The sequence below is a fragment of the Dendrobium catenatum genome, unplaced genomic scaffold (genome assembly GCF_001605985.2).
Source record: "Dendrobium catenatum unplaced genomic scaffold, ASM160598v2 fragScaff_scaffold_621, whole genome shotgun sequence".
NCBI classification, from domain to species: Eukaryota; Viridiplantae; Streptophyta; class Magnoliopsida; order Asparagales; family Orchidaceae; genus Dendrobium; species Dendrobium catenatum.
This window is the reverse complement of record NW_021319083.1, coordinates 30,262,172-30,289,189: the sequence shown is the minus strand read 5'-3', so window position 1 is coordinate 30,289,189 and position 27,018 is coordinate 30,262,172. Positions and strand designations below refer to the sequence as shown.

At 33.8% G+C, this 27,018-nt stretch overlaps 1 protein-coding gene across 1 annotated transcript; it reads left to right on the top strand.

The window, feature by feature from the left end:
• The first annotated feature begins 1,895 nt into the window (after positions 1–1,895).
• Positions 1,896–22,800, top strand: LOC110096407 (BTB/POZ domain-containing protein At3g44820). Its single transcript, XM_028695297.1, has 4 exons — positions 1,896–2,491; positions 6,816–6,885; positions 15,081–16,280; positions 21,921–22,800. Exons 1-4 carry the CDS (start codon positions 2,421–2,423, stop codon positions 22,314–22,316), a joined length of 1,737 nt encoding a protein of 578 aa, XP_028551130.1. The 5' UTR covers positions 1,896–2,420; the 3' UTR covers positions 22,317–22,800.
• Positions 22,801–27,018: the final 4,218 nt, after the last annotated feature.

Here is a 27,018-nt window from a genome sequence, read left to right as displayed (position 1 = left end):
TTTTTTTAAGCTTCCCTCTCTCCTCTTCAAATACTTTTTCCTAAACTGCTCGATGACATGCCTAGAAATTTTGTGGTAATTATTAATCAATATGTTCAACCACAAGTGTTAAGTATCATTAACAATAATCATCATAGAAATCCTATATTTTACAATGCTATGATCATGAACAGTTGGCACACATTAAGTAGATATTAATTCATTATCTTCTTTGTCCTTAGTTATTGGATCAAAGAGTTTTTTTTGTTTATTCTCTCTAATATTGATTTTGCTAAATGATTAGTCTCGAATGGTGTCAAAATTAAAAAAGTTGCCTTTGTTTGAGGCAACTTTCTTATTGTTTTTTAAAGCTGTTTTTTAATAATTAGATTTTTTTTGCTAATAAGTTGCTTTAGAAAGTTGTTTCGAACGAAGCCTTAATTAACTTAGGGTGGGAAGTTAAGCTGCTCTATAGTCCCCTGCCACCTGCAATTCTTGATGTTTCCACCATGGTTAGTTTGGAACAACTTTCTTCCTACTTCTTAAAGTAGTTTTTTAATACAAAAATTAAAAATTTTGTACTAAAAAATTACTTTAATAAGCAGCAAAAAAACTGTTCCATATGAACTTATGAAGCTTGAATCTCTTCTACCAAGAATGCCATGTCTACACCGCAGGGGTTGGAGGTGCAGCTTCTTTTAATAGAGAAATCTATAAACGCAGTTCATGTAATGAAAAAAATGGCAAGACTTAGGCTTCGTTTGGGACGACTTTTTTACTGCTTTCTAAAACGGAGTTTTAGTACAATTTTTTTTTTATTTTTGTACTAAATCTTTGTTTTAGAAAGCAGCAAAAAAGTCGTCCCAAACAAAGCCTTAGTCAGGATTAAATAGCCTACTATTTATATAAAATGTTACACAAGTTTGCTCTTCATATTAGGTTAGCAAATGATATTACAAATTATGAATTGTTGGCTTAGCCTTATGAGGATGTTGTAGAGAATATCAAAGAAATAATTAAGGGTGATTATGCCAATCAAGAGACCTGCATTAGTAAAAAAATGTCCATGTCGAAAATGAAAGAATGAGCGTCGAGTGAGGATAGTTGAACGTTGATAGTTTAACGACGATAGTTGGGAGATGTTGGTTAGGTGATGGTTGGCTGATATTGGTTAGGTGATAGACCAAAAATTGCGTGGCAACAATTGTTGGTAGTGTTCTTTAGAAAGAACTTTAGGATATTCAGACTTCTAAGTTCTCTCCAATTACAAGCCATCTCCATGTGAATAATGTCGTCTATTTTATATTTAACGGAGTGTCATTTTTTTATCATAGATGATTCCTTAGACATTTAAACTTTGTAATGATATTGAATTAAGCTATATTAGACTAATTTGATTTCTCCAATCGAGACTCTCAGTGTGATTATAAGCATTTCAGATTTAGAGATAATTTCATTCTTTAAATACTATCATTAAGTTTTCAAGTATATTGAAACTGCTTGATTTTGACTAACTAGAAATCAAATCAAAATAATTTAGTTTCTTAGATTCATTTTGCTAAAATCGTCACATTGCTAATAAATTTGGAAAAAAAATTACTAATTTAATTTAGGAAATTTACAATTGAAGCCTTGCTTTAAAATTCGTGCTCAAATATAAGGAATTTTGGTGATGCATTAAATTCAAACCAAATATTAAAAAAGTAAAAATTCATGAATATCTTCTTGTTAAACTCCTAATATTTTTCTTAAAATTTTATTATATATATAATTGAATAGATTTGCAATAAAATAACTCATAAATTTATTTATTTTAAATAATTTATCATCATCAAATTCTTTAATTAAAATTCTTAACTTTAAATTTAGATAAATAAATAAAAATAATTAATTATTTATACAATATACTCACCATCCTTTTTACTTTCACTCCTTTAACCAAACATCGTGAAGCAAAATGGCTACCCCTTCCCGCACCGGCGCCACTACGCATCTCGGATCGGTCCGTCTTGCTCGGTAAAAATCCAAGGCAATCGCTATCATGAAAGGTTCAAAACACGCGGGAGCGGTCCACCGCCGGCCGCCCGTCTTCTATAACCTTCATCATCGGCCGGCAGGTCAAGGGGCTCGAGACTTGTCGTCGTCTGCAACTTCTAATAGCTTTTATGTTCTTTCTTGCTGTGATGTTCAAGTCAGACGTTGTTCGCACCTGCGTCATCATCATAAGTGGGGGGGAGGGAGGAACGGGAGGTCGCGATCGTCTCTTTTCCCTCTTTTTCCCGCTTTTATTATCGTATTCATCTCGGCAATTATTTGTTTCCCAGTTCGACTCGGAAATTGTTGCGGCTATATGTGGAAGGAATTTATAGAAACTTTCAGAAGGGTTGAACTCTCTCGTCGCAGTTTACAGAGTTTCGTTTTGACTCGGCTCGCGAGGGGGCATGACGACTAAGATTGTGGCAGACGACAGCGGTGGTAGGGCCAGCCGCTTATATCGTCAGGGCAACGAGTGGTACACCTCTTCCCCTTTAATTTCATCTTTCAGTAGTTCCTTTTGTTTTTTCCTCATCTCTGCTCTTTTTTGATCGTCAAGTCTTGCTTGCACTGTCGCCTTAATAACTTGATTGGTTCATAAGCGAGGACTGGACATGAAATATTGTCCTTACACTATCGATACTTAGTCGTTCGATTTATGCTTGCTCTGTGTTATTACCTGAACACGAAATATGAGACAACCACCATAGTTGTGCAAGTGGAAGTGAAATGGCTTGATTCTAACCACATCTTTTCTATCATTGGCTGGAGGGAACCAAAGTTTGGACTAATTATGCAAACAGGTCGAACATGAAAGTACTGTGTAATGTCTTGTTCGCTTCATTAACCATAGAGTTGAACTAGAATGAGCTAAAATTTGTCAAGGAAAAAAAAGAAGTTCGGTTAGGCTTATTTATTGTCGAGTTGAACAAAACAAATAGACAAATTGATGATATAAAATGCATCGAACAAACAACAAACCAAGTTAAATTTTTAATTGTACTGTAAATGTCCCTGTTTGAATTGAAGTGATTAAAGATCGAGCAAATAAATTTAACGTCTTATTCAAGTTTAAAAGTACTAGCATGCATGGTGTGATAGTTAAGTTCTTAGTAAAATCCTTTTACTTTTTAAATTGAAAATTATATTATGTCATTATTCAAATTTAAAAGTAATGCCGTACATGATGTGATTCTTAGCTTCAAATATTTTGTAATTCATATTCAAAGCTTTCTCATATGATTTAATAATGATGCATGATTTGATTTCAAGTTTAAATGCATTTGAATTTAAATCTAAAAAATTGTTATATGGCGGGCATAGTTTGTGTCCCACGGACACAGGAATGTTTTATACTATGTCATGACCCAGCTATTTGAATCTTAGTTTAAAAATTAGAACATAGTCGAGTTGGTTATTGTTTATTTTTAGTTTATTTAGTACACTATCTTAATTTGGTCTGTGTAGTTGAACAATTCGAGTTGGTTGTTATTTGTGTTTTGCTCTTTTAGTACACAACAAGGAAAATGATTGTTAATTTCAACTTGTTTTCTTTTCAAATGAATTGAATTTATGCTAGTTATTAAGACAAGAAAAAGTTATCCGTGAATGTCAACTTTGTTGACACCTCTAGCTTCTACTTCAGTGAAGAGCTATTTGTAGAGAGAAGAAAAGGATTCCAAAAACCATGAATGATGGTTAATATAAAAAATTGACTAATCTATTCATACAGTGATCCACAGTTGTAAGTATAGTTTGTAATGTTTTGCCTTATAGCACTTTTATTCAGCCTTTCAGACCACATATTTGATTTTAAAAGAAATATGCAACTCAAGGTCCTATATTGCATGCACATTTCTTCTAGTGCTTCAGTACACTAGGAAACATGGTTGTAGAATTCATCCATTTCTGTATTTCATACAAACAACACATAAACAACATAACATTGCTAAATTTAGTGAATAACTTTTACTATATCCAAGTTCATTGTTTTGAAGAGTAACTTGATTGATTGAAAATTTGAAATAACCTAATTGATCTAAGTATCAATGTAGATTTGCTATATTGACTTTATTAATTAACTAGGATGTTATCCATAAGTCATGTGTTAGAATTTGACCATTTTTCCTGAAAAGTAAAGATTTGCAAGAAAGTTGATCGGAAATGATGCGATACAACTTCACTCCATTACGGTGAAAACTAGGCACAAGTTTCCTAGAGTCTCTCGCTAGGAATGTACCACAATTTAACCTAATGTGATAATAAGAAAGCAAGGGTTATATATGTCTAAAATAAGGATTAGATTTTGTACTTAGATTTTGGGTGCTTTGAATAGAAAGATGAGTAGTTGTGCATGCAATGATTAGAAGAAAAATAAATAGTGCTCTTTGGTGAGAAATTTGATGGAAAAGGGGAAAATTCTAAAATTTTAGGAAAGTTATTTTCCTCTAAAATTATCTATCGTCATTTGAAGAATATTGGGGAAAATTTTAAGTTATGCTATGCTAGAAATGTTAACAATAGAATTGTGGTTCGATAATAGTGCATAGGGAGTTGAAAGATAAAATTATTTAGGTAAATAGGGTTAGTGTTAGGATGATTGTTATTAACATAATTATTGGGGAGAATATTATAAATGTGGTCAGTGCATATGGCTCTCTAGTTGAATAAGAAGATAGCTTAAAAAATTAATTTTGGGGAGAGCTGGAAGTGAATACTTAAATAGATATATAGGCTATAGCAGGATGACTATGAAGGAATTATTGATGGGGTGTGAAATAGGAGATCAAAATCTATAGGAGAAATTATGTTGCAATAGAGAATGCATACTTTAAGAAAGAGCATCAAATTTCCTTTAAAAGTGGATTATCAAATTACAAATAGATTAATTTTTTGTTTATAAGGAAAGAAATTTTTTAGTGAAGAGAGGGTTTGACCAAATAGCATAGGGTAGTATCTTAAGAAAATAAAGAAAATGATCAAAATAAATAATTGTACTTGAATAAGATAATGGAATCTAAAACATGAATTTTTCTTTTAATTTTTAAATTAAGTTGTTAGGAGATGTATATTAGAATTCTTTTGTTGCATCATATCTAATATGGGATCATATGACTATCTCCACTAATAAGATTACCTTAATTTCTTTTTTCCTTAAGTGATTCCTCTAGATTGTATTTTGATATTTTTACTTTCTCTCTTTAAGAGTTCTTTGGTTGAGTCAAATTTATTGTGGGATAAGATGACTAATTCCATTAAGAATATAACTTTTATCTCCTTTTTTCCTTTAGTTATTTCTCTTGATTTTATTTTGTTGTTTTCCTTTATCTCTTTGTGTGAAATGTTCAAAATTTCTTATATATAGAGTGATAAATCCCAGCCGTCCCTTGGCCCTTGATCCCATGGTCAGCATGAGAATCCATGGGAGGGTCACCTTATTAAATCCCAGCTATCCCTTGGGCCCTTGATCCTAAGGCCAGCATGGGAATCCTTGGGAGGCTCATCTGGATCACGTCAATCTCCTTCTTGATTTGGGTGGCTGATTTAGGAAGGATTATATTAGGGCAATTATGTATTATTCCGTAATTAGTTGTTTCCTTATTATGATATCTTGTATAGATCTATAAATAGGGATAACTTTGTGCAATAAATTAAGTCTTTTCCCTCTTCAATTCTTTGAATTTAACATAGAAGACACTTTGATAGAGAATCTTAATAATAATACAAATACAAGAAATTCACAAAGTTTCACATCCCTCTCTCATAGGAGTAGCCAACCCTTCCCTATTCTCCCTTTGTCTCTTCTCTCTCTCTCTCTCTCTCACACACACACACACACACACACAAAGTTAAGATGGTGGTGAGACCTGCAATGCTTTATGGTGCAGAATGTTGGCAATTAAAAGAAAAGCATAATATTAAGTTAAGTGTTGTAGAGATGAGGATGCTTAGATGGATGAGTGGCTTTAATCTTAGAGACAAGATATGAAACGAGCATATATGAGAAAAGGTTGGAGTAGCCAGTGGAAGATAAAATTAGAGAGAGTCGCCTTAGATGGTTTGGTTACATAAAAGGGCGGCCTTCCGATGACCCGGTTAGGAAGGTAGATTTATTAGATTTGGCTTGTATTTAAAAAGGTAGAGGGAGACCTAAAAAGTCTTTGTTAGAAAATATTAGAAATGACCTTTCTTTATAAGATTTAAATGAGAATTTTACTCTTAACATGACACAATAGAGAAAAAAGATTCATGTAGCCTACCCCACGTAGTGGGATAAAGGCTTGATGTTGTTGCTTTATGTTGTTGTTGTTGCTTAATATAAAGACTAGAAAATATTGATATTAAAAAGATGTTATTTCATTTGTTACAGTAGAGATGTGTTTAAGGCATTATCAAATACTTTTGTGTCATTTTTTTTAGTATTGCATGTTTCATAGTTGTGTTTCTGTTCAATTAATTATAGTCATTTTAGAAGTGAGTAAATGTCATTATTGATGTTAGAGAACCACATAAACATATGCTTACACATTGACACATGACCCTCATCATTACATGTTTCTTTCCTTCTTTCGGATTGTGATTTTTCTGTATGATAAAAAAGGCTAGGAAATATTGGCAATTTATAAATGTTTATGTTGTTCATCTAATATGCTTTTTGACGCTATCAATTCATCAAATAACAAATAAAGATGATATATAACTTTGAGCTTTGATGCCAGGTATTGTCATTGTGATAGTTCTAATATACCTCGTGAAGCAGTTTTCAATTCCTGAGTTTCTGTATGGTTTCTTATGCGTTACAGGTTTTGTAGTACCAGTCTTAAGAGTGATATTGCTATTGAAGTTGAGGGAACACTTTTTCATCTTCACAAGGTATGTATATCTAAGTTTCGGTTCGTACTATGCAGTTGTTTACATATTTTCTTTATGAAATGACTAAAATCCAATCCATGCTCGTTTGTCAGTGCAACTTTTTTTCTTTGGTATATCAAATGCACGTTAAAACCAGGACTGGTAGGTTGCATTACCATGCCATATAGCATGACAAGGGAAGAGATTGGACATTGAATTGCTAATGTAATAGTCAGATAAATCTTCACATAACAGAGGAGGCCGGGGTAACATGTTGGAGTTTTCAAAATTTTATTCCATCTGTCAAATGCCTCGGGGAGCCTGTTGACTATGTTCTTACTATATCTTCGTGTCTTTTTTTTTTTTTAATACTTAAAATAATGATATGATGGATGGAGGTGAAGAAGATGAGTCTGGAACTATAGATGGGATGGGAGCAACCTTCCTTCGGATTCTAGGATGAACTAAGTGTATGAATTATTTTGGAGCTTTCACAAGTCAATGTGAGCAACAACTCGAGAGCACATTTCAAATTTTTACGGCTTAACAATTCCTTTAATACTTAGCTTGGCCATGTTAGGACATCCATAATATGTTGTGTTATTGAGGATCCAAACTGGTAAAAAACTACTTGCATTCAAATGATGAATCTAGCCCATTGCTAACTAAGAGGGTTAGTCAGGTGAACGTTAGAGGTGATCAGCTTGCCTACAACCTCTAGTTTGGTCCTTGTGGATTATGGGGGAAAAGATGTGGAGCATTCTAGTGATGGTCCTTGATGAACAAATGGGGGAGCCTATGAGAGTTTACTGATAAGGGATTTCAAGAAAATAGAAGTGGTCAAAGTGATTGTTAAAGTTGTTCCAAAGAAGGGAAAGCCCTTGATTTTGAAGAAGATAGGAACGGGGAATCAAAATAGTTACACTCATAGTTTGTTCGGTGAATATTGTAGTCTATTGACGGGTCTGCTTAGCTTACTATCATAAGTGCTTCTCAACTTGAGCTCTCTTTCATGTGCGATGAACTGCCACATTGGATAAGTAGTATTCTTAAATGCAATAATATAAGGTATTTGCCCTCTCTAAATAATTCCCATGCTAATTAATGGACTGGCCTATATGTTATTAGGAGACATTAATGAACCATACATGTTTTTGAGTAGTTTGATGTTCCATGGCCTAACAAGTGCAATGAGTTTCATTTACATCCTTGTTTGAATTATATTGCATGATGATGGTAATTTGCATCAGTCATAGGAATTGATGTTAGTAATTAGAATGATTAAGGCATAACAATGATAATAATTAACATCTCAAGTTTAGATTTTACTAGACTCCCTCTAAGAAAAACCAATTTTCATTAAAATCTCAAGTAATAGATTAAATTTATTGCATTCTACCAAAGGCCAATAATAGAAATGTACTTGAATAGCTTCAAAGATCTAATCATGCTAAAGCATGGTAGAGTTTTTTTACGCTTGATTTGTGATATGAAGTAGAGTTTATGGCATAACTCTATCATTTGATTGGATGCCAAGTTTCTTTCTTTGGGTTACTAGGTTCTTGTTTTATGTTGGAAGTATTTTTTATTTGCAATTTTTTTCCTATTTATGAAATTAATCAGGACTAATGTTGTCATCTCCCATTATATATTTGCAATTTTTTTCCTATTTATGAAATTAATCAGGACTAATGTTGTCATCTCCCATTATAATAGAGATATAAAGAGGGTGGTTGGGAAATTAGTCTGAGTACACTAAAAAGGGATGAAAATTGGTTAATAAGTTTTTTTAAAAATTAATAAAAATGAATGATTAAATCAATTTATTTCACACACAGAAAAAAAAAGAGATTAATAGATAGTGAAGCAGGAATATCAAAATCTTATTCACAAAATAGACTTCATTTTTTTAGTGGTTTGAATTCTTACATATGCTTATATTCACTCTCCAAGTCCCCTTAGTAACTCTGCTAAACTTGGTCTATCAATCCATTAAGAAAAAAACCAACACTCCTTTTTGGTGGCTTGGAGAATAAATGAAGATCTTTGTCCCTTCAAGGTGAATAATAGACGATAACTCAATCACGAAATGCTAGATACACTAGCTTAGTTACAACAAAGTAAGAGAAAAAATGTTAGAAGGGGGAGCTTTCTACAAAACCAAAGTTTTCTACTTGATTGACTTACATGAGATGAAAATTATGAAAATCATTGAGAAGATTAAGAATTACAAGAATGAAAAACTCAACTAGAGAAATCAAGTCACAAGTAGGGTGGTTTGCAAATATAAACTCGGCTATGCTTGGAGAAGGAAGTTTGGGGAGCAAGGGCATGAAGAGTTAAAATGCCTTTAGTATGGGCATTGTTTATGATCAAGAAGGCACATTGGATGCTGGCTGAAGTGGAGGGAGAGTTGTTGGAATGAGTTCGAATCAGGTTTTGTGATATTGCAAACGTGCAACTTTATTGGTTAATCAAATTTCTCTCTTCAAAAGACAAATTAATCTATTGAAGTTTCTTTCACCAGTTAGGACACTTTAGTGGTGTATCATTATGAAAACATTTACCCAATGGTAAAAGGGGATAATAGATAAGTTAAGAAATCATTATCCCAAAAGACAAGAATACCTATTCTAACCAAGTTCTAGAACTTGGTGGACCATAAACTTGATTGGATGGTTTGGGCCAAACAAGGTTGGTCAAGTTTGTGAACTTGACTAACTATGATATGGTTGATTAATCTCACCTTGATTGGGAGTGCATGACCTTGATTGGGTAGCCAACTTTGCCCAATGGCTCACAACAGAGCTTGTTGGTGACAAACTTGACCGACTGAGAAACTTCGCTAAGTTTCTTGGGTAGACTTGGTTGACTAACTTTGGTGAACTTGGTTTGCTAGAAACTTGGTTTACTAACTTATTTTTGGCTATTTTATTAGGTTTCAACTATTGGATTCTCTATAAATCGAGGTTCATGTGGTATTTTATGGTGGTAACTTAATTAAGTATGCAAGAAATTGTTGAAATTAAAACCCCTTTAAATTAGGACTTGGCAAGGCTTGTTGGGCTTATAAAATATAACCAAAGATATAGGAATGTAAAGGTTTTTCCCTTTATGTATGAAAAACCTTGGACTTAAGCAATAATCAAAGATAAGGGCTAGTCCAAAATACTAGAATATTTTTATTTATCAAAATATACGAGGTTTCAACACTCTCCTTTTTTTATAATGACAAATAGTATAGAGAATTTTGATGTAATTCCCTTGCTCACCACAAATTTGAGCTAGTTTCCTGAGAAGTTGAAGTGCCTTGGAGCTCAGGTAAATGCTCCATAATGAGTTCCTCATCTAAGTGAGGGGAATGGTTAGAAGAATAGGTTGAGGGTCCAAGCGTCTCCTCATTAAAGCATTGATTGGTTTTTTTGGGATAATAGCTAACAAATTACATTTCCATAGTATAGAGATTGTGCCATTTTGTCAAACTAGTAGATGTGAAAGTTAAAAGAGGATATATATAATTTTAAGAAAATGGCCTTGCAAAAGTTGCTAGACAGTGACCAAATGTAATTTGGTTCAATCGATCTTGTGAATGCATACCTAAATGACATTTGTCTGCATGAAAGACCAAATATGTTTGTAAATATCATTTTGAGAGGATGATTTTTCAATCGGCTTGCCAACACATTATATGTCACTCTGTCACTGCTTCAACGAATCAAAGAGTAGAACTTAATATGCATTTATTTATGAATCAATTTGAATATCCTTTTTATGAATGTGCATCATTAAGTGTGTGAATATTCATGTGACTATTGACTACATCCACCCTAAAAGTCAAGTTTATATTTGGAAGATTGACATAAATTTGCTTAAAACTCCCTTACTACATTTAGTTTGCAAGGGGTCCTGTGGAGTCAAGAACTTTAACCATTATTGGTGATCAATAATGGCTAAAACTTTGGGGTTGATTTTATCCTTTGATGGAGTTTGGTTTGGAGAACCTTGTTTCTCTCATTAGCACTAAATAGAGTGACACTTCAATTGATGATGAATTGATAGTCCTTATCTCTTTTTTTCTATTATCTCTTCTCGAAGGAGAATTTGTCAAAGATGAGATTTAAAGTTCCTTGAACACTAAGAGGTATTGAGAAGAATCTGTGAAGGAAAAAAGATGAAGTGGATATTTCAAGGGCTGTCATTGTTCACCTTAGAGCAGACCTTTAGAATGGATGAATATCCTTTCTACTTAAGCATTAAAGAGAGGTTTCGCAAGCTTGAGGAGACTCCTTTTGGTGAGGGGAAAGAGGGTTTGGCGGCTAAGAGGAGAAAAGGGATGGAGTGTAAGGTTCCTTAGGTTTATACCTAGAATATAGTAAGCAAGTCTGAGCGATTTGGTCAAGTTCAACTAAGTTGGCTGGTCTCAACTTTGTGAAGCTTTCAAATTGAGTGGGGAGTTGGTCTATTTAACTAAATTCGATAAACCCTTAATATGGCTGGGCTACTTTCACAAGATACTTCATCAATTGAAAGTTGATATGGTGACATAACTTGGCATACCTTTATTTATTTATTTTATATATATTTTGAGACTTGTCCATATATCATGATTTAGGCTTAATGAATCTTTCATTCCAATCTAGTCTTATGGTATTAAATTGATCCCCATGCAATGGTTTAGGAAAAATATGTTATATATTTACAAACACTAAAAAGTATTTCATTTGTGAATATTATATCTATAAGCGACATTTAATTTCAATGTACTATGTGTTGGATAGGTTTTTTAGTTAGTAGTGGAATCCTAGTATTATAACATCTAATAAACTTATTTTTCAATGATAAACCATAATCAATTAGTTTTTTTAACCATATGAGTTGAACATAACTACTACCACAATATATTTAGCTTCGTAGAAAGTGCAATGGAGTTGCTTGTGACTTGACCAAGAGTTTAGGGGATTCCACAAAAAATTGTTAAGTACATACTCTTACGATAAATTAACAATAAAAAAATCAATTTTGGAAAATCCTACTTGGTGTTGAGTGGTACCCTTGGGGGTATCAAATTCCTCTGCGTATGCACTAGTAAGATATCTAATAATTGCTTTTAAAGAAGGTTTCTTTGGAGAGGCTTGAAGTCTTGCACACATGCAAACACTTGAGACTATTTTGGGTCTGCTTGCATGTGTAATTAAAGCACTAATCATACAACAAAGTTTTTTTATTCATATTCTTTCTATGCCCATTATGAGCTAGCGTTATGAAAGGACTCATCAATATTTTCTTTGTGCTTGATTTGTAATCCAACAAAATAATTTTGTTCTCCCATTATACTCATTATAGCAAATTCCTTACAAATAATTTTGTTCGTAGCATGCCAAACAATATTAACATGAGATCAGACTACTAATAAAGTGCATTTTTTTTTTCTTATAAACAATGTTGTGCCAACTTTCTCTTTGATAAAAACGTTATCTACATGTTAGTAGCATGATAAATGATATCAACATACGAATGAATGGATAATATTTTGTCCTTTTTTATATATAAGCTTGTGCCAACTTTTTCTTTAACAAAAAAATGTTATCTACAAGAAATTGAAGTCCTTTAGACCAACCTTTTTAGGAGCTTGTTTTAATTCATATAATGAATTTTTGAGCACAAATATATCTACATAGAATATACTAATTAACAAGTGAAGAAAGAGAAAATCTTGAAAAATTTGCTTGCCTTGAGGAGCTAGATTTTGGAATAAAATTTCTATAAACTTATAATTATAGAAAAAAAAAATGAAATTTACATCTAAGAGCAATCAAAGAATGCAAACAATTAAAAAAAAATATCATGCACGATTGAGGTTGGGGACTGAGAAGTGTTAAGAGTTATAACTTGATAATTGGATGGATATGAAACAAGTCAAATTTTTGAACGTCACTTCAGAATTAATGTCATTGGAATTTAACTATTCATAATATTTTTATTTCGGTGTTGATGTCATTGAAATTGAACTACGTATAAAACAAGGATTGAAGATCGTCACATGTCTCTCTTGACAAAGGCAAGGTCAACATGATCGTTGATAAGTTTGAGGAGTAGGGTGCGGAAGGCGAAATGGTCAGACTTGCAATTGTTCTTAACTATGTGAATGCCAAGGTGATATATCAGAACAGTATGGGTGTTTTTATGTAGATTGGGTACTTCAATATTAAGTTGTTTTAAAATAATGAAGCGAATCTTTTTAAGAAATATTTATTTTAAGGGTTCGTATATGAATGGAAGTTTTGTCTTATATTGTATTTTTTTATCTTGATAGTTAATTTGAATATTACTGGACATAAATATCTGTTATAAAAGAATTCTAATCCCAAACTAGCGTGCATTAAAAAAATCAATTGGGATCCAATTTTCTCAGGTGATGCAATAAAAATAGGAGAGATTGCGTTGCATTTTTGCATGAAATATGTAGTTGGCCCTCTTAAGTAAAATGTACTCCATTTTCTTTTTTAAAGGACCAAAATGATCCCATTTTATGTAGGGACCATTTTGATCATTTAAAGAGTCTAGGGACTAAATTAATATTTTTACATAATCTGTAACCATTTTGAATCTTCACAAATAGTAGGGGATTATTTTGTTCATTTTTTCTCTTTTTTGTGAATTTCTTCGAGGGCTGAAGCTTTATTTTTGTTATAATGAAAACATATTCAAGAACCCATTTTTGTTATAATTCCTGCTTTGTACATATTCTGAGGCGGGGAAAGTTGATTAAAAAAGTAAGACAGGCGGCTTGGATGAAAAAAAAGAAAGCTTTTCTATGCTTTTCCAACATATTGCTTGAAAAAAGGCTCTTATATTACCCTTACTTAAGTAAATTCGGCTTAAGAAAAACCTAGGGGCAAAGTTGGCATTTAGAGACTTCTAAAAATAATAACTCTCTAATTAGGCAAAATTTGGTATAACTTCTATATACCAAAACGATCAGAATTTCGCGTAGGATTTTCTAAAATTAATTTCGTTGAATTCCGTTAACGTTGAAAATTTTACTTAAACCTCGTCGAGGCGCTTTAAAAAGCGTGCAAAGCCTAAAATAAGATTTTCGGGTTTTACAATGTGGCCCCACAAAAAAAGCTTGAATACAGTTTTGAATGAAGAACAGAAAAGCCATACGTTATGAAGTGAACATATTGCAAACGCTGTTGAGAAGATGGTGTTTAATTGTCTCATAACATAATATTACTGTGTTTTTGTGCATTTTAATTCTTCAACGTTATAAAATTATTCTAATATCTTCTAATAAATTTGCAAATGTGACGCTAGATTGAAAATATAAGAAAATAATAAACTGGACACATCAAAATATGTTTGAGTGTCCAACCTTTATGTTTTGAAGATATGAATAGTTTTGGACATTAAGGTTTTATAATATTTTACTTTAAACTTAAATCATATGTTTAATGCTAAATTTTGAACTTTTAAAATATTTTTAAAATTAATTTATAATTTTGAGCATTGCGCGTGGTTTTACTGTTGATTTAGTAAAGGAGAAATTTCTTTTTGAATGCTTGCTTGATTAGCATTGCCAGGAGATGTGGCTGTGGAAAAAGCATCCCTCAGTATGATTGTGAAGACAAGTGAAGTACTGAGTTCCTTCTGAATTGTTTAGCTGACCAGAAGCTCTATGTTTCATATGGCCTTTTGGGAGGGACACTAATAATTTGAAAGTGGATCACCAGTAATTTGCTGGTGAAAAATGAAACCTGCGTAGACATTTGAACTATTTCCACAACCAGACAGTCATGCTAAATGAAACCCAGAGTGCAAACTGAAACAATGGTAACAACATTCATAAATTAAATCACGCATCTCAAAATTTTAAGGCCGTGCTTTTTCATCTTCAATCTTGAGGATTAGGCAGGCTTTTGGAAAGAAATATATTTTATTTTTATTTTTTCTGCATCATTTATGTATTCATAATTTCTTATACTATAATCCTTTAATTTTTTGTTACAAAGATTAACTAAAATAGCTTATGTTACTGCCTCTTCGGTATTTTTCTCTGCTATCTTATTTTCATTTTCTTATTGGACCGTAGTTGCTTTATGGTTGCAGATATACAATGATTATTGATACTGGTTTTTTTAAATGGCCTAAAATTTTTACCTCTTTCAAAATTTCAATATTGTTGCATATTATTGATGAAGGCTTTTGTCTTTTAGTTTCCTCTTATCTCAAAATGTGGGAAGATTGCACGAATAATAAAAGGTTTGCAAGATGCAAAGGATGACGTGCATACATTATTGAACGGATGTCCTGCAGGGTCTGATGGGTTCTTGATTGCAGCAAGATTTTGCTATGAGAATAAAGTGATGCTTAAGCCAGAAAACATTTTGTTGGTGTATTTAGTTGCTGATTTTCTTGAAATGACAGAGGAATATAGCGAAGATAATTTATTGATGCAGGCAGAAAGTTTCATTCACAGAGTAATTCTTCGGAGCTGGAATGATTGCATATTAGCTCTTCAGAACTCTCAGAATTATATTTTAGAAGCTGAAAACCTAGCAATTGTGCAGAAGTGTCTTAATGCTGTGTCACAGATGGCATGTCTGGATCCTAGTTTGGTCAGAAAGCCTATATTGTATGGAAGCTTACAGAGTCCTGGTGGAAGTATACTCTGGAATGGAATAAATACTGGAGCTAGAATTAACAGCTCGTTATCTGATTGGTGGTTTGAAGACATTTCAGTTCTATCTTTTCCAGTGTTTAAGAAATTTATTGAAACTATTAACATGCGTGGCATAAGATCACTAAATTTATCTGGTGCACTGATGTTCTATACTATGAAGCATTTTCCTGGTCTTGATAGGTGGCAGAATCGGCAAGGAGCCAGGAGAGTTGGAAGTTTATCTATTGATTCAGCGGCAGTTGATCAAAAGATTTTAATTGAAAGCATTGTAGAGCTCCTTCCTGAAAATAAGGGGAAGTCTTATTGCCGTTTCTTGTTGGGACTTTTACGTCTTGCTATGATACTTGGTGTTGATTGGTCTTGCAGGGACTCTTTGGAGAGAAAAATAGGGATGCAGCTTGAGCTGGTGACACTGGATAGGTTCTTTATTCCTAATTTCTCAGACTCTGATCATTTATATGACACCGATTGCATTGAGCGGATTATTCGGAATTTTTTGTCATTTCATTCACCGAAAATTACACCGTTTTCAGCATCATCATCATATCCTGTCATTCCACGATCCTCTACTATTTTAGATAAGGCAACAAAATTAATCGATGATTATCTTGCTGAGGTTGCCTCTGATGTAAACTTGAAGCCTGAAAAGATGCAGTCCCTTTTGGAGGTTTTCCCCGAGTACTTGCGCAAGTTAGATGATGGAATTTATAGAGCACTTGACATCTATTTTAAGGTTTGCTTCTTTTTTGCAATCAGGGTTATCTCTCATTGGATACTTATTTCACGTAAATTGCTAATTTATCTAGGTTGCTTTTTAGCTGTTCTAGAGATCTCAAACCTGGAAAAAATTGTTTGCTTAATCATAAATCTAAGTAATCAAGTTATTGATGCAAAGTCAAACTTTATAGAAGATGGAGGCACAAAGTTATGATATTATTTTAGTGATAACTCGTCTTCCTTAGTAATCCACGTGGCAATCCAATAGTATAACAACAGCAAGCAGTAGCGTAACTAGATTAAGATAGATGTAGTGTCAGGGAGACATTACTGTTATAATATTATTACTCAATGCGAAAGCTATTGTGCTAATAATAAATGGGGGTTAATTTGTAGTTCTTTTTATTTTATTTCTCATTATGGTTCCACCAGCGCCTATCCTAAGAGATATAGCTTTTCTTTTGTTTTGAAGCTCTGATTTTTTTTTTTGGATGATGGTATAAGGTTTAAAATTTTCTCACTCTAAGTGGATCTTAATTTTTGGTGTGAAAATGCTCAAAGAGTCTATGCATTTATTACAAACTTATTGCCTTTGTTCGTAGACGCTGCGCTGTAATCATTGCAAGCCTTTTGTTATTACTTGCGGGCTTGCTGCATTGAATGCGAATCTTCTAGCATCGTTTGTAAGTGAGGCGTTGTATACATCACAAGCTCATATGCTCTGTCATAATCCTACTTTTTTAACTCGTAGGCAAACTATTGTGTGCATGATGAGTCTCCTATAGTGGCTCATAGGGGTTCGTATTCATTGCAGGTTCTATCTTTGTTCGTAGACGGTATGTTAGGACCCATCATGCTTGCAACATATCTTCTATCATTGCTTGTAGGCATATTAGTGTGTTCATTTGTAAGTTGATATTTACTACTGGTGAATTGTGTTCATCATTAATTTCTTTATGTAGGTCAATAGACATCGACTGTAGGGATGATGTTGCATTCGTTGCACATCCTTCACACTTTACTCATGAACATATCACTGTGTTTATTGCAACTATCCCATCCCTCCCATAAGCATAAGTGGTGTGAGTGTTATACGTTGATTAACAACATTCATAGGTGATTGATAATGCTTATTAAGAGTTTGTTTTGTGCATTTGATTGGAAATTTGTCCACTATATGTCTCCCTGGCTTGTTCATTTATATTCTTTTGAGTGACCAAGGACTGTTAGTTGGCATTTTTTACATTCAACTGTTCATTTTATTGCATCATCAATTTAGAGTCGAGTTCCGTGTGAGTTTAATTGCAAGTTCGGTTCCCTGTAATTTGCTTAAGTCTTGTTCATTGTCAGTTCGAATTTCTGTAGCCTCTCGACATCTCCACTGATTAGGGGAATGTTTGGGAGTCTAGGCCTACCCAACACGTTAAGAAAGACATGTATGATCGATGTCGAGCGACACTGTGGCCGTTTTCTTTTACCCCACCTCGCCAATAAAGACTTGCATAAATTGCAAGGGTACTTGTGCGAAAACTTGCAAGTTTTTCCCGCTGGCCTGAAAACACGTAAGGATACTTAAGATTTACCCACTATGCTAAGAAAGCATGACATGGCTCACGCACCTTGCCGCAAGTATCGCATTGAGCTCCCTCCCATCACATGAAGAAAAGCGTGCATAGGTGGTCCATCCGTTGTGCTGCAATCACCGAAAACAGGATTTGCAGGTTTTTATGAGTTTAGAAAATTTATACCTTGCGTGAGGGAAGACAACTATAATAACTCAAATATGTGAAATAAAATTTATTTGAAAAATATGAAAATTTTAATTTTGAAGTAGAGCACTTTGGCGTTGATTTGATGAGCACTGTGGCATTAGGCGATGAAAAATCACTGCCTCACCCTACTAACTCTTTCACTTGGTTGCTTGGGCAGAAAAAAATTGAAAGAAGGGAAGAAGAGAGATGAGATAGAAAGGTATTTGGATCATATTTGTCAATCATTAGTGTTACAGATTTTGTTCTATTCATTCTAAGTGATTAATCTCTTACTTCTGTTTACGATGATTTTGATTTATATAAATTTTATCTCTCATAAATCTACAAACATTGTATTATCTCCTGATTTCTTAAGCTTTCACCGTGCAAGTTCGGATATGTTATAAATTTGATCATTATGAATGATTTGATATGATTTTATTGTATTTTAAATGAAGTACTAAATAATATCAGATACATGATATGATAATTCTTTGTGATACCCTACTGATCCACATGATTCACTAATTGGGAGTCATAAAGTGCTAGAGATTTATTAGAGTTATAAAGAGTCGGGGCGACTGATTCACATGATTCAAAGGGAATTATAAGGAGTACATTGATTGTGAGTAGTTATAAGGGGAGATTGATTAGGAGTCATAAGTGCATGAGCAAGATACTCTTAAGATATACTCATCGAATGTCTGAATACTGATATTGACACTGTTTCAAACACTGTATTGATATTGTGACTGACACTAATACTATTTACTGTCATTAATGTTATTTAACGCTATTGATCATGATACTAATATTGTTACTGACATTAGTATTGTTGACTGTTACTAATATTGTGATTGATGATGTAATGAATTGAGATGTGATGAACTGTAGAATGATAAATTGATACAGATAATCAGTATGTAGGTTGATGCATATATATTTATTTATATGATTAATATCATATTGTTCTTTTTTATCTTGCATTGATTTTAGTTATTTGTTGTGCTATGTGCTCATTACATGATTTTACTTGTTTTCAAGAAAGAGTAATGATCCTATGATATGAGGTTCCGAACAAAAAAAAAAAAATAATGTTCTTTTCGTTGTTCATTGGTAAGCTCTTGTTGAATGGTTGAAATAAAAGACAAATATAATTCTTCCAATATAGATCCTAGAGTGTGACAACATCGACGATGTTAAAGGCACAAGGATCGAGACACAAAAATCCCGTCTCTTTTCTTTTTTTTTTCTCTTCCTTTTTTATTGAATTTTGAATTTCTTTTTTCTCTCACTTTTTTCTTTTTAATAATAAGAATAATAATAATAATAATAAGGAGATGGGTGGTTGTTATAGGGGTTGAGTGAGAGTTCAGGTGGACTATGGCTTTGAATGGGTTACGAAGGTATTTGAAACTGCAGATAATTAGACTTTGAATGAGAGTGGTTGTGTAAGTTGCTAGAAGTTAGGGAGAAGGTGATGGGTTGTTTTGAAGCGGGATGGTTGTAGTTGAGGTGGAGTGAGGGTAGGTTGTAGTGTGGGCTGGGCTATGGGATAAATGAGCTTGCTGTTGTTGTTGGGTTCGGCTAAGGGAATGTGAGGGAGTTGGGTGAGAGCAACAGGTGGAGTGGAGAGCGTCTTGAGGGGCGGTCGGATAGGGTGCGATTTGGGATTGGAGAGTGCAGGCAGCTTGCGATCGGAGGGTGTAGGTGGTTGGGGTCTTCAATTGTTTGCTGCGTGAGGAAGATCGAGTGGGTGCGACTGAGGGAGGATGAGTTCGTGTGAGGTAGGGAGTCAGAGCGAGCAGTGGGATTGGGGGGATAGTTCGATCGGCTGGAGGTTGGAGTTCAGTTAGGCTTGTGCGTGTGTGACGATCGAATTTGCTTGAAGGTCGGGTAGGCTAGGTTGATAAGAGGTTTTCTGCCTGGGGAGCGGCTTTGTTGGCTGGATTGATCGGCACAGATGAGGGTTGTGGCATCGAAAGGTCGTGAGGATCGTGGCTATATAAACTAATTTATGAATCTTATTTGTTGTAGAAGCTTATGACAACATTGGGTTTTTAATGAAGGTGTTGGGTAGAAATTGAGAAGAGAGAAGACGCGAAGGGATTTAAAAAGGGAAATCAAAAGTTCTTTTCCATGAGATCAAAGTAGATCTATCAAAATGATGGTACTATGTTCTATAAAGTTTTAAATTGGACAATTTTGAATTTGATTAATTCTTTTTCTTTTGTTATACCTCTGATGGAACTTGAGTTGCAAAATTCGGAATCCAGGAAAACAGCCCAAAAACAGTGGGAAAATAGAAGATTTCTTGGATGAAAACACTCACAAATACTTCGATTACTTAAATATCAAAAGACTTACAAGTTTTCACGGATACAATGTTCTCAATTCGAGAAGAGAAGCTTTCTCCCAAGCCCTAGATTAGAAAAACCTAAAGCAACCACCAAAACAAGATCCCTCCAAAACAAACCTTATCTCCCCTTTAACCCTCACATGATCCCCCCAAAATACCCTAATTACCCCTAGGGTAAACAAAACAAACTCCCTCTTACATTTGGTGGGCCCCTTGGGCCCACCCACTTTGATGGAACTTGAGTTGCAAAATTCGGAATCCAGGAAAAACAGCCCAAAAACAGTGGAAAAATGGAGGATTTCTTGGATGAAAACACTCACAAACACTTCGATTACTTAAATATCAAAAGACTTACAAGTTTCCACGGATACAATGCTCTCAATTCGAGAAGAGAAGCTTTCTCCCAAGCCCTAGATTAGAAAAACCTAAAACAGCCACCAAAACAAGATCCCTCCAAAACAAACATTATCTCCCCTTTAACCCTCACATGATCCCCCCAAGATACCCTAATTACCCCTAGGGCAAACAAAACAAACTCCCTCTTACATTTGGTGGGCCCCTTGGGCCCACCCGACTCCTCCCTCTCCTTCGGCCGAACGCCCAGGCGAGCGTTTTGTCCGCCTGCAGTAAGCGAGAACTGGCCCCTTGTGGGCCGGTGCGGATGCGGGATGGACCGGGCGGTCCGGTCCATCAACCTCCTACGTAATATTTCCCTTACTCGTATGAGATGAGGTTCTTCTTTTTTTTTGGGTTGAGTAAGGGTGTATTCGAGTTTTAGGATGGGTTGGTAATTTTAATTTTATTGTACACCATGATTGTGATTTCATTGTTAGTGTACCTAATCCTATTTGCTTTTCTGTACGTAGTCTTAAGCTGAATCATATAAATTTTAGTAATTTTTTGTGCATCACCTATTTTGCAGTTATTTTATGATATATCGTACTTACTTTTTGGGCTAATGCTTCCATAACATTAAGTTCGACTTGTACTTTTCCCTGACACCTCTCTATTTATCTTGTCTCATTTTTTTTCATCAAAATTATTTTTTTATGATGGTACATTTAAATATTTGAAATGGAATTTTTAAATTTTAACTAATAAGGATAAATGAAAATTTATAGTTCATTTTGCAAAGCAAAATGCTGGTCTAGACAACTCATTTGATTTGTCAATGTCATTAGTAAGTTGTAAACTAAGGCATCCATTTATCTTTAGCTTAGTTATATGGAGATGAACAGCATAATAGCACAATGAAAGTTCTCTTTTACATTCTACCGTGTTTGTCAATTAATTTCTCATAATTTCCGAATCTTCTTCAAAGTTCAAGGATAGCTTTCAACCCCATTTACTGGCTACTGAGACAAATAATAAGCTTTGGACCGCAGAAACTGAGCGCTTCATGAAATGCTGCATCTAAGGCTTTGTTTGTAACTCTTTTTGCTGCTTCTTAAAGTAGTTAAATTTTTTGTACTAAAAAGTTGCTTTAAGAAGCAAGAAGAAAACCGTCCCAAGTAATAACTTTCTTTCATCTCATACCTTTGTGCAGGAGCATCCGCAGCTTCAAGAAAACGAGAGAGAGAAGCTCTGCCGAGTCATAAACTTTAGGAAGCTTTCAACCGATGCTTGCATTCATGCATCACAGAATGAGAGCCTTCCACTTAGAGCTGTCCTTCAGGTTCTGTTCTCTGAGCAACAACAACTCCGTTCTACCCTTTCCAAATTAAATCTCATTACACACAACGAAGATAATATGACTGCTACTGCAAATGAAATTGCTGGAGAGTTTATACAGAGAGAAGGCTGGGTTTCTGTTGCAAGGGAGAACCAATACCTGAGAGTAGACATGGAACGAATGCAATCTAAGGTCAGAGAGCTTGAAAATCATTTTATGATCATAAAGAAATATATGGGAAGGTTCTCCAGACGTAGCATATCCAGATAACTCGGCTTTAGGCCTGCAAATACAAATCATTTTATGATCATAAAGAAATTGGCGTGAGACAATTTTGGACTGGAAACTGGAATAAAAAAGGTATGGAAATGTTTGGATCTGATTATAGTAACAGTCTTTCTTGTAGGCCATCATTTCTTTATAGATTACAAGTTTGGATGTGATAGGAAGGAAGCTGAACAGTATTTCATGTAGGCATAATTTCTGTGTTTCAGAAAATTTTTGATATCTCGATTAAGGTTTCGTTTGGGACAACTTTTGTATTGTTTTCTAAAACGGCTTTCTAGTACAAAATTTTTAAATTCAAGAAATTTTTGTACTAGATAGCTGGTTTAGAAAGCAAGAAGAAAGTCATATCAAATAAGCCTAAATCGCTATCTAACGAAGCCTAAATCGCTGGTGATATGAACGTTAGTCTGAATCGCTGGTAACATGCATTGTCCAAATTCTTATCCTGGACTTCTTGGTTTTTCAACTAGTTAGTTGTTAAAGTATGTCATGTGGTTAACCACATTAGGCTAAGTTTGGGACGGCTTTTAAAGCAGCTTTTTAGTACAAAGAATTTTATTTTTGTATTAAAAAGACACTTTAAAAAGCGGTAAGAAAGCTGTTTGGAGCCTTAGGTTTCGTTTGGTATCATTTTTTTACTGCTTCTTAAAGCAACTTTTAAGTAACAAAATTAAAAGGTTTAGCTTTTTTGTACTGTACAAAATTTATTTATTTATTTTTTTTCTGCTTCTTAAAGCTGCTTTTAAGGAACAGTAAAAAAGCCGTCCCAAACGAAGGGCTGGCTTTCTTACTGCTTCTTAAAGTAGCTTTCTAGTTCAAAAAATAAAAATTATGTACCAAAAAGCTGCTTTATAAAATAGTAAGAAAATCGTCCCAATCGAAGACTTAATCTGCCAATCGATTTGAAGACGATAGACAATAGTTGAAAAACCATATTACTGTACAAAATGCTCCGATTATTATTATTATTATTATTCATTTTTAGCTAAAATAATGTTGAACAATCATAGCTAAAGTTTTCCATCTTTAAGAAAGTCCTTGCAAACCACAATCATGCAAATTAGAAATAACTTCAATATGTGAAAAGCTAAATGGAATCCATAGTTGGGTTTCTTTAAAAATAAAATCATCGATGATTGAGAAATTTATGCCATTTTACTTTTTTTCATCTCTTTTTTCATGAATATTCTCAAAATGTTAACATCTAAATCATTATAATCGGGGTTTAAAACCAATTATTTCAAAGTACAATGATTTAGGATCTAAAAGCTCACTTAGTATGTAAGCATTCGAGATGGGTTTTTCATCCACTGATCAAAATGAAGATCATGCCTTCCCTAAAACATGCCAAGTGCTCTAGCCACTCCAAAGGCTACACATGCCTACCAACATAATGATCCCTCACATACCTACATCTACTTATCTTCTACCACCTTTATGGATATCTCCATGAGTTAAAACATGTGTCCTACAACCCATATTATGTTAATGCCTTATTATATGGGATGTATTAAGACTCACATATTTAAAATCCAATGTCTCCATACCCCATGTCACTTCATATAATCATTATCATGTCACCTCTACTTTGATCCCCCGATTCACTTACATGCATTTCTGCCCCCCCATCAAGAAAGTGGATTATGAATCAAACCGCCCAAAAGTCAAAAACCCTTGACCTTGTTGAGATATGAACTCTTCTATACATGATAGAAGTCTCCCACTCTCTCTCATTCACCCTTTTCCCTTTCCTTATGGGTGTCTATTAATGGGCAAAGTGATCCTTCTCTATAACGTACACATTCTTCACTCCCTATAGTGTAAACTCCCCCTCTCTATACTATAGATGTTGACAACATTATTGCAACTTGTTAATTATATTATTTATATGTTATTTTTTTTATTCTATGCTCATATTTGGTGGAACTTTTTTCTCATAATGAACCTCTTTGATAAAACTTCAAATATAGTAAACTCTACTCTAGGATTCTCAACGTTGCTATACTCAGAGGTAGGGTTTGGAAGTAGAAGAAAGATCCTTTTGCAAGTCAAAGGGATGGATGTACATGGGCGGATCCCCACTTAGGTGAGCCCTCAAAAAAAAATTTTTTTTTTTAATATTGAAGATGCATAATTTTGTCCCTCAAAAACAAATTTTTGCCCTAATATGACCCATCTCATATTATTTGTCCATTCATCCGAAATATTTTTGTTGCTTTTATCTTCAATTTTTAGATTCTCCTCAGCCAACAAGTGGTCAAATTTTTATTTAATTTCATTTTCTGTAGGTTTAATTTCATTGTGAATAGCAAAGCAGAAGAAATTTTTGCACTCAAACTTTGAAAATGATTTTGGAAGTCAAAACAATGAAGCAATAGTTTTTTTATTACAAGTTATATTATTATTAAAATCAATATTAAATTAAAAGATAAATGATAAAAATTTTCTCTTTTAAATTTGATAGCATTATGTTAACTAATTTTTTTAAAAAATTTATTTTATTATTATTACTATTTGATGTTATTATTATTATTATTATTATATTTTAATTTTGTCTAACTAATTAAAATTTTATCCACCCTAAAAAAAGAAGCGGAATCTGCCCATGTGGATGTATCTCATCATTCTTTACTATTTGACCAAATCCTATAACATAATTTTCTACCTCCACACCAAATCATCACATCTCATTTTATCTCACAATTATGCTTTTTTGAAAAGTTAGAACTCTGTGACTCCTCAGACTACTTGAGAATGAGGCATCCTCTACGTTGATATTTTCCAAAGGGCGAAAGGATTGTGGATTGTCAAAATTCTCATCCTTTCCAACAAAGTCTCCTTCAAAGAAGTTGAATACTCCCTCAAGTATTATTTTGTCCTATCTATCTTCATCCCTTTGAGCAATAGACAATACGTATCATATCCATCGAATTATAAAATAAATAAGTCTACACATAATTATTGCCACTCTCAGTCAACCTTTACATTCTATTATATCCAATTACGTCTCCATCTCTTAGGTCCCAATCTATCACCTTATAATCCTTACAACTTCACATAGCATGTCTCATCCCACAAGTTGGGGGCACTCTAACTTGCTTCTCCACTTTGTTTACCCACTGTTTTTCTTTCCCATGATTTTTCTCCTTCTCTACAAATTTAGAAGCACATACTCAGTAAGCCCAAAATTGACCTCATAGTAGGGCTTCTTCCATTTTGGCTTTGGGATCGCCGAAACCAAGTTAGTGACTAACTCCTTGATATAAGGACCATCGAATTATAAGTTCTTAATAACTCAAAAATGAAGAAAATCTAGGAGTGCATGATTGCTACTACTTCCTTTAGAAGGGTTATCAACTTTGATCAAGTTGAAAATTTATATAAACAAAATATCCATTTTAGCTATTAGAAGTGTCATAAAAGTCATTTTAACTTCAATAATGATCCTAACCTCATATGATGCCTTTTTAACAATGACCTCAATTGTATTGCCCTCCATGAAGCTAACATTTACAACAAGCTTAGCTCGTTGGAAGCTTCCTCAGCCACAACTTCCTTTTGTTTGGAAGTCCCCTCATCACGAAGGAGCAAACTCTTATCCACCATCTTTTAGTGGTTCAATTTTCACCTTCTTAAATGAAGGCTCCTTTTTCTTAGAAATATATGACGGTTAAATGTATTTTTTTTTTAAATAATGTAAACCTAATGAGCCCCATGCTATACTTTCAAGTAGCAACAAGTCTAAAAAAAAAAAGTGGCATCAAGTCTGTCTCAATGTTAAACTTTTAAAACCCAAAAACTTCAAAGGTTGTTTTTGAGTGGTGCAAGTTTTTGGTCTGAATTTGGTTTTGGAGGCTTATTCTCATAGCTCTAAATTTTTGTCTTGGATTAAACCTAAGAATATCTATGTGAAAGTCAATTTTGATGGCTCTTTGAAGGTGGACTCATGTGGTTGTGGTGGTATCATTATAAACCATATGGGGGATATTATTACTGTGTATATTGGGCCTCTTCTCAAGTGTTTTATCATTTTTGTTGAGTTGAAAGATCTTTCTTACGGTCTCAATATTTGTTTAGCTTTGAACATTACTCATATATGGATTAAGGTGGATGCCTTATGATTAAAATTATGGAGGGGGCTGCTTCTGATCCCTGTAATCTTGAGCTTTTCTATTTAATTAGGAAATTAAAAGTTTATTGCACAAATTTCACTACCATCTTTCTCATGTTTGGTGAGAAGCCATAGTTGTGCTGACTAGTTAGCTAATATGGGTTGTACCCTTAATGAATTCATGGAATTTTTAGGTTTTAACCTCCCTAAGCACCTTGTTGGTTTAACTAGGTTGGATAAATCTAGGCTTCCTTATGTTAGACTTTAAGGCATTGATATTTTTTGGCTTGTTGTTTTTTGGTCAAGGTTTCTTCTCCATGGTGTTATTTTTGAATTTTTTTGCATTCAAGTCTCTGCTCTGTTTTCCTGTAGTAATTTTTTTTTGCTCTTTGGGTTCTTGGCATTTTGTCTATTGTTGATCTCCTCAGGTGTTTCTATTCTTTGATTTTTGATCCAAAGCGATTCATTTTGTTTAAGGGATGCCTGACTTTTATTTTGGGAGGTTCTATTGCCTTTGATTGTTCTGTTCTTTACTGGATTTATCTGAGCCAGTCTGGTGTTGTTCTCATATGA

Bases quoted from the DNA above. Each gene is read 5' to 3' on its own strand.
- LOC110096407 (XM_028695297.1), top strand. From the start codon at position 2,421: ATGACGACTAAGATTGTGGCAGACGACAGCGGTGGTAGGGCCAGCCGC. The intron at 2,492-6,815 runs GTACACCTCTTC...TATGCGTTACAG, and splicing joins TATCGTCAGGGCAACGAGTG to GTTTTGTAGTACCAGTCTTA. The intron at 16,281-21,920 runs GTTTGCTTCTTT...ACCTTTGTGCAG, and splicing joins CACTTGACATCTATTTTAAG to GAGCATCCGCAGCTTCAAGA.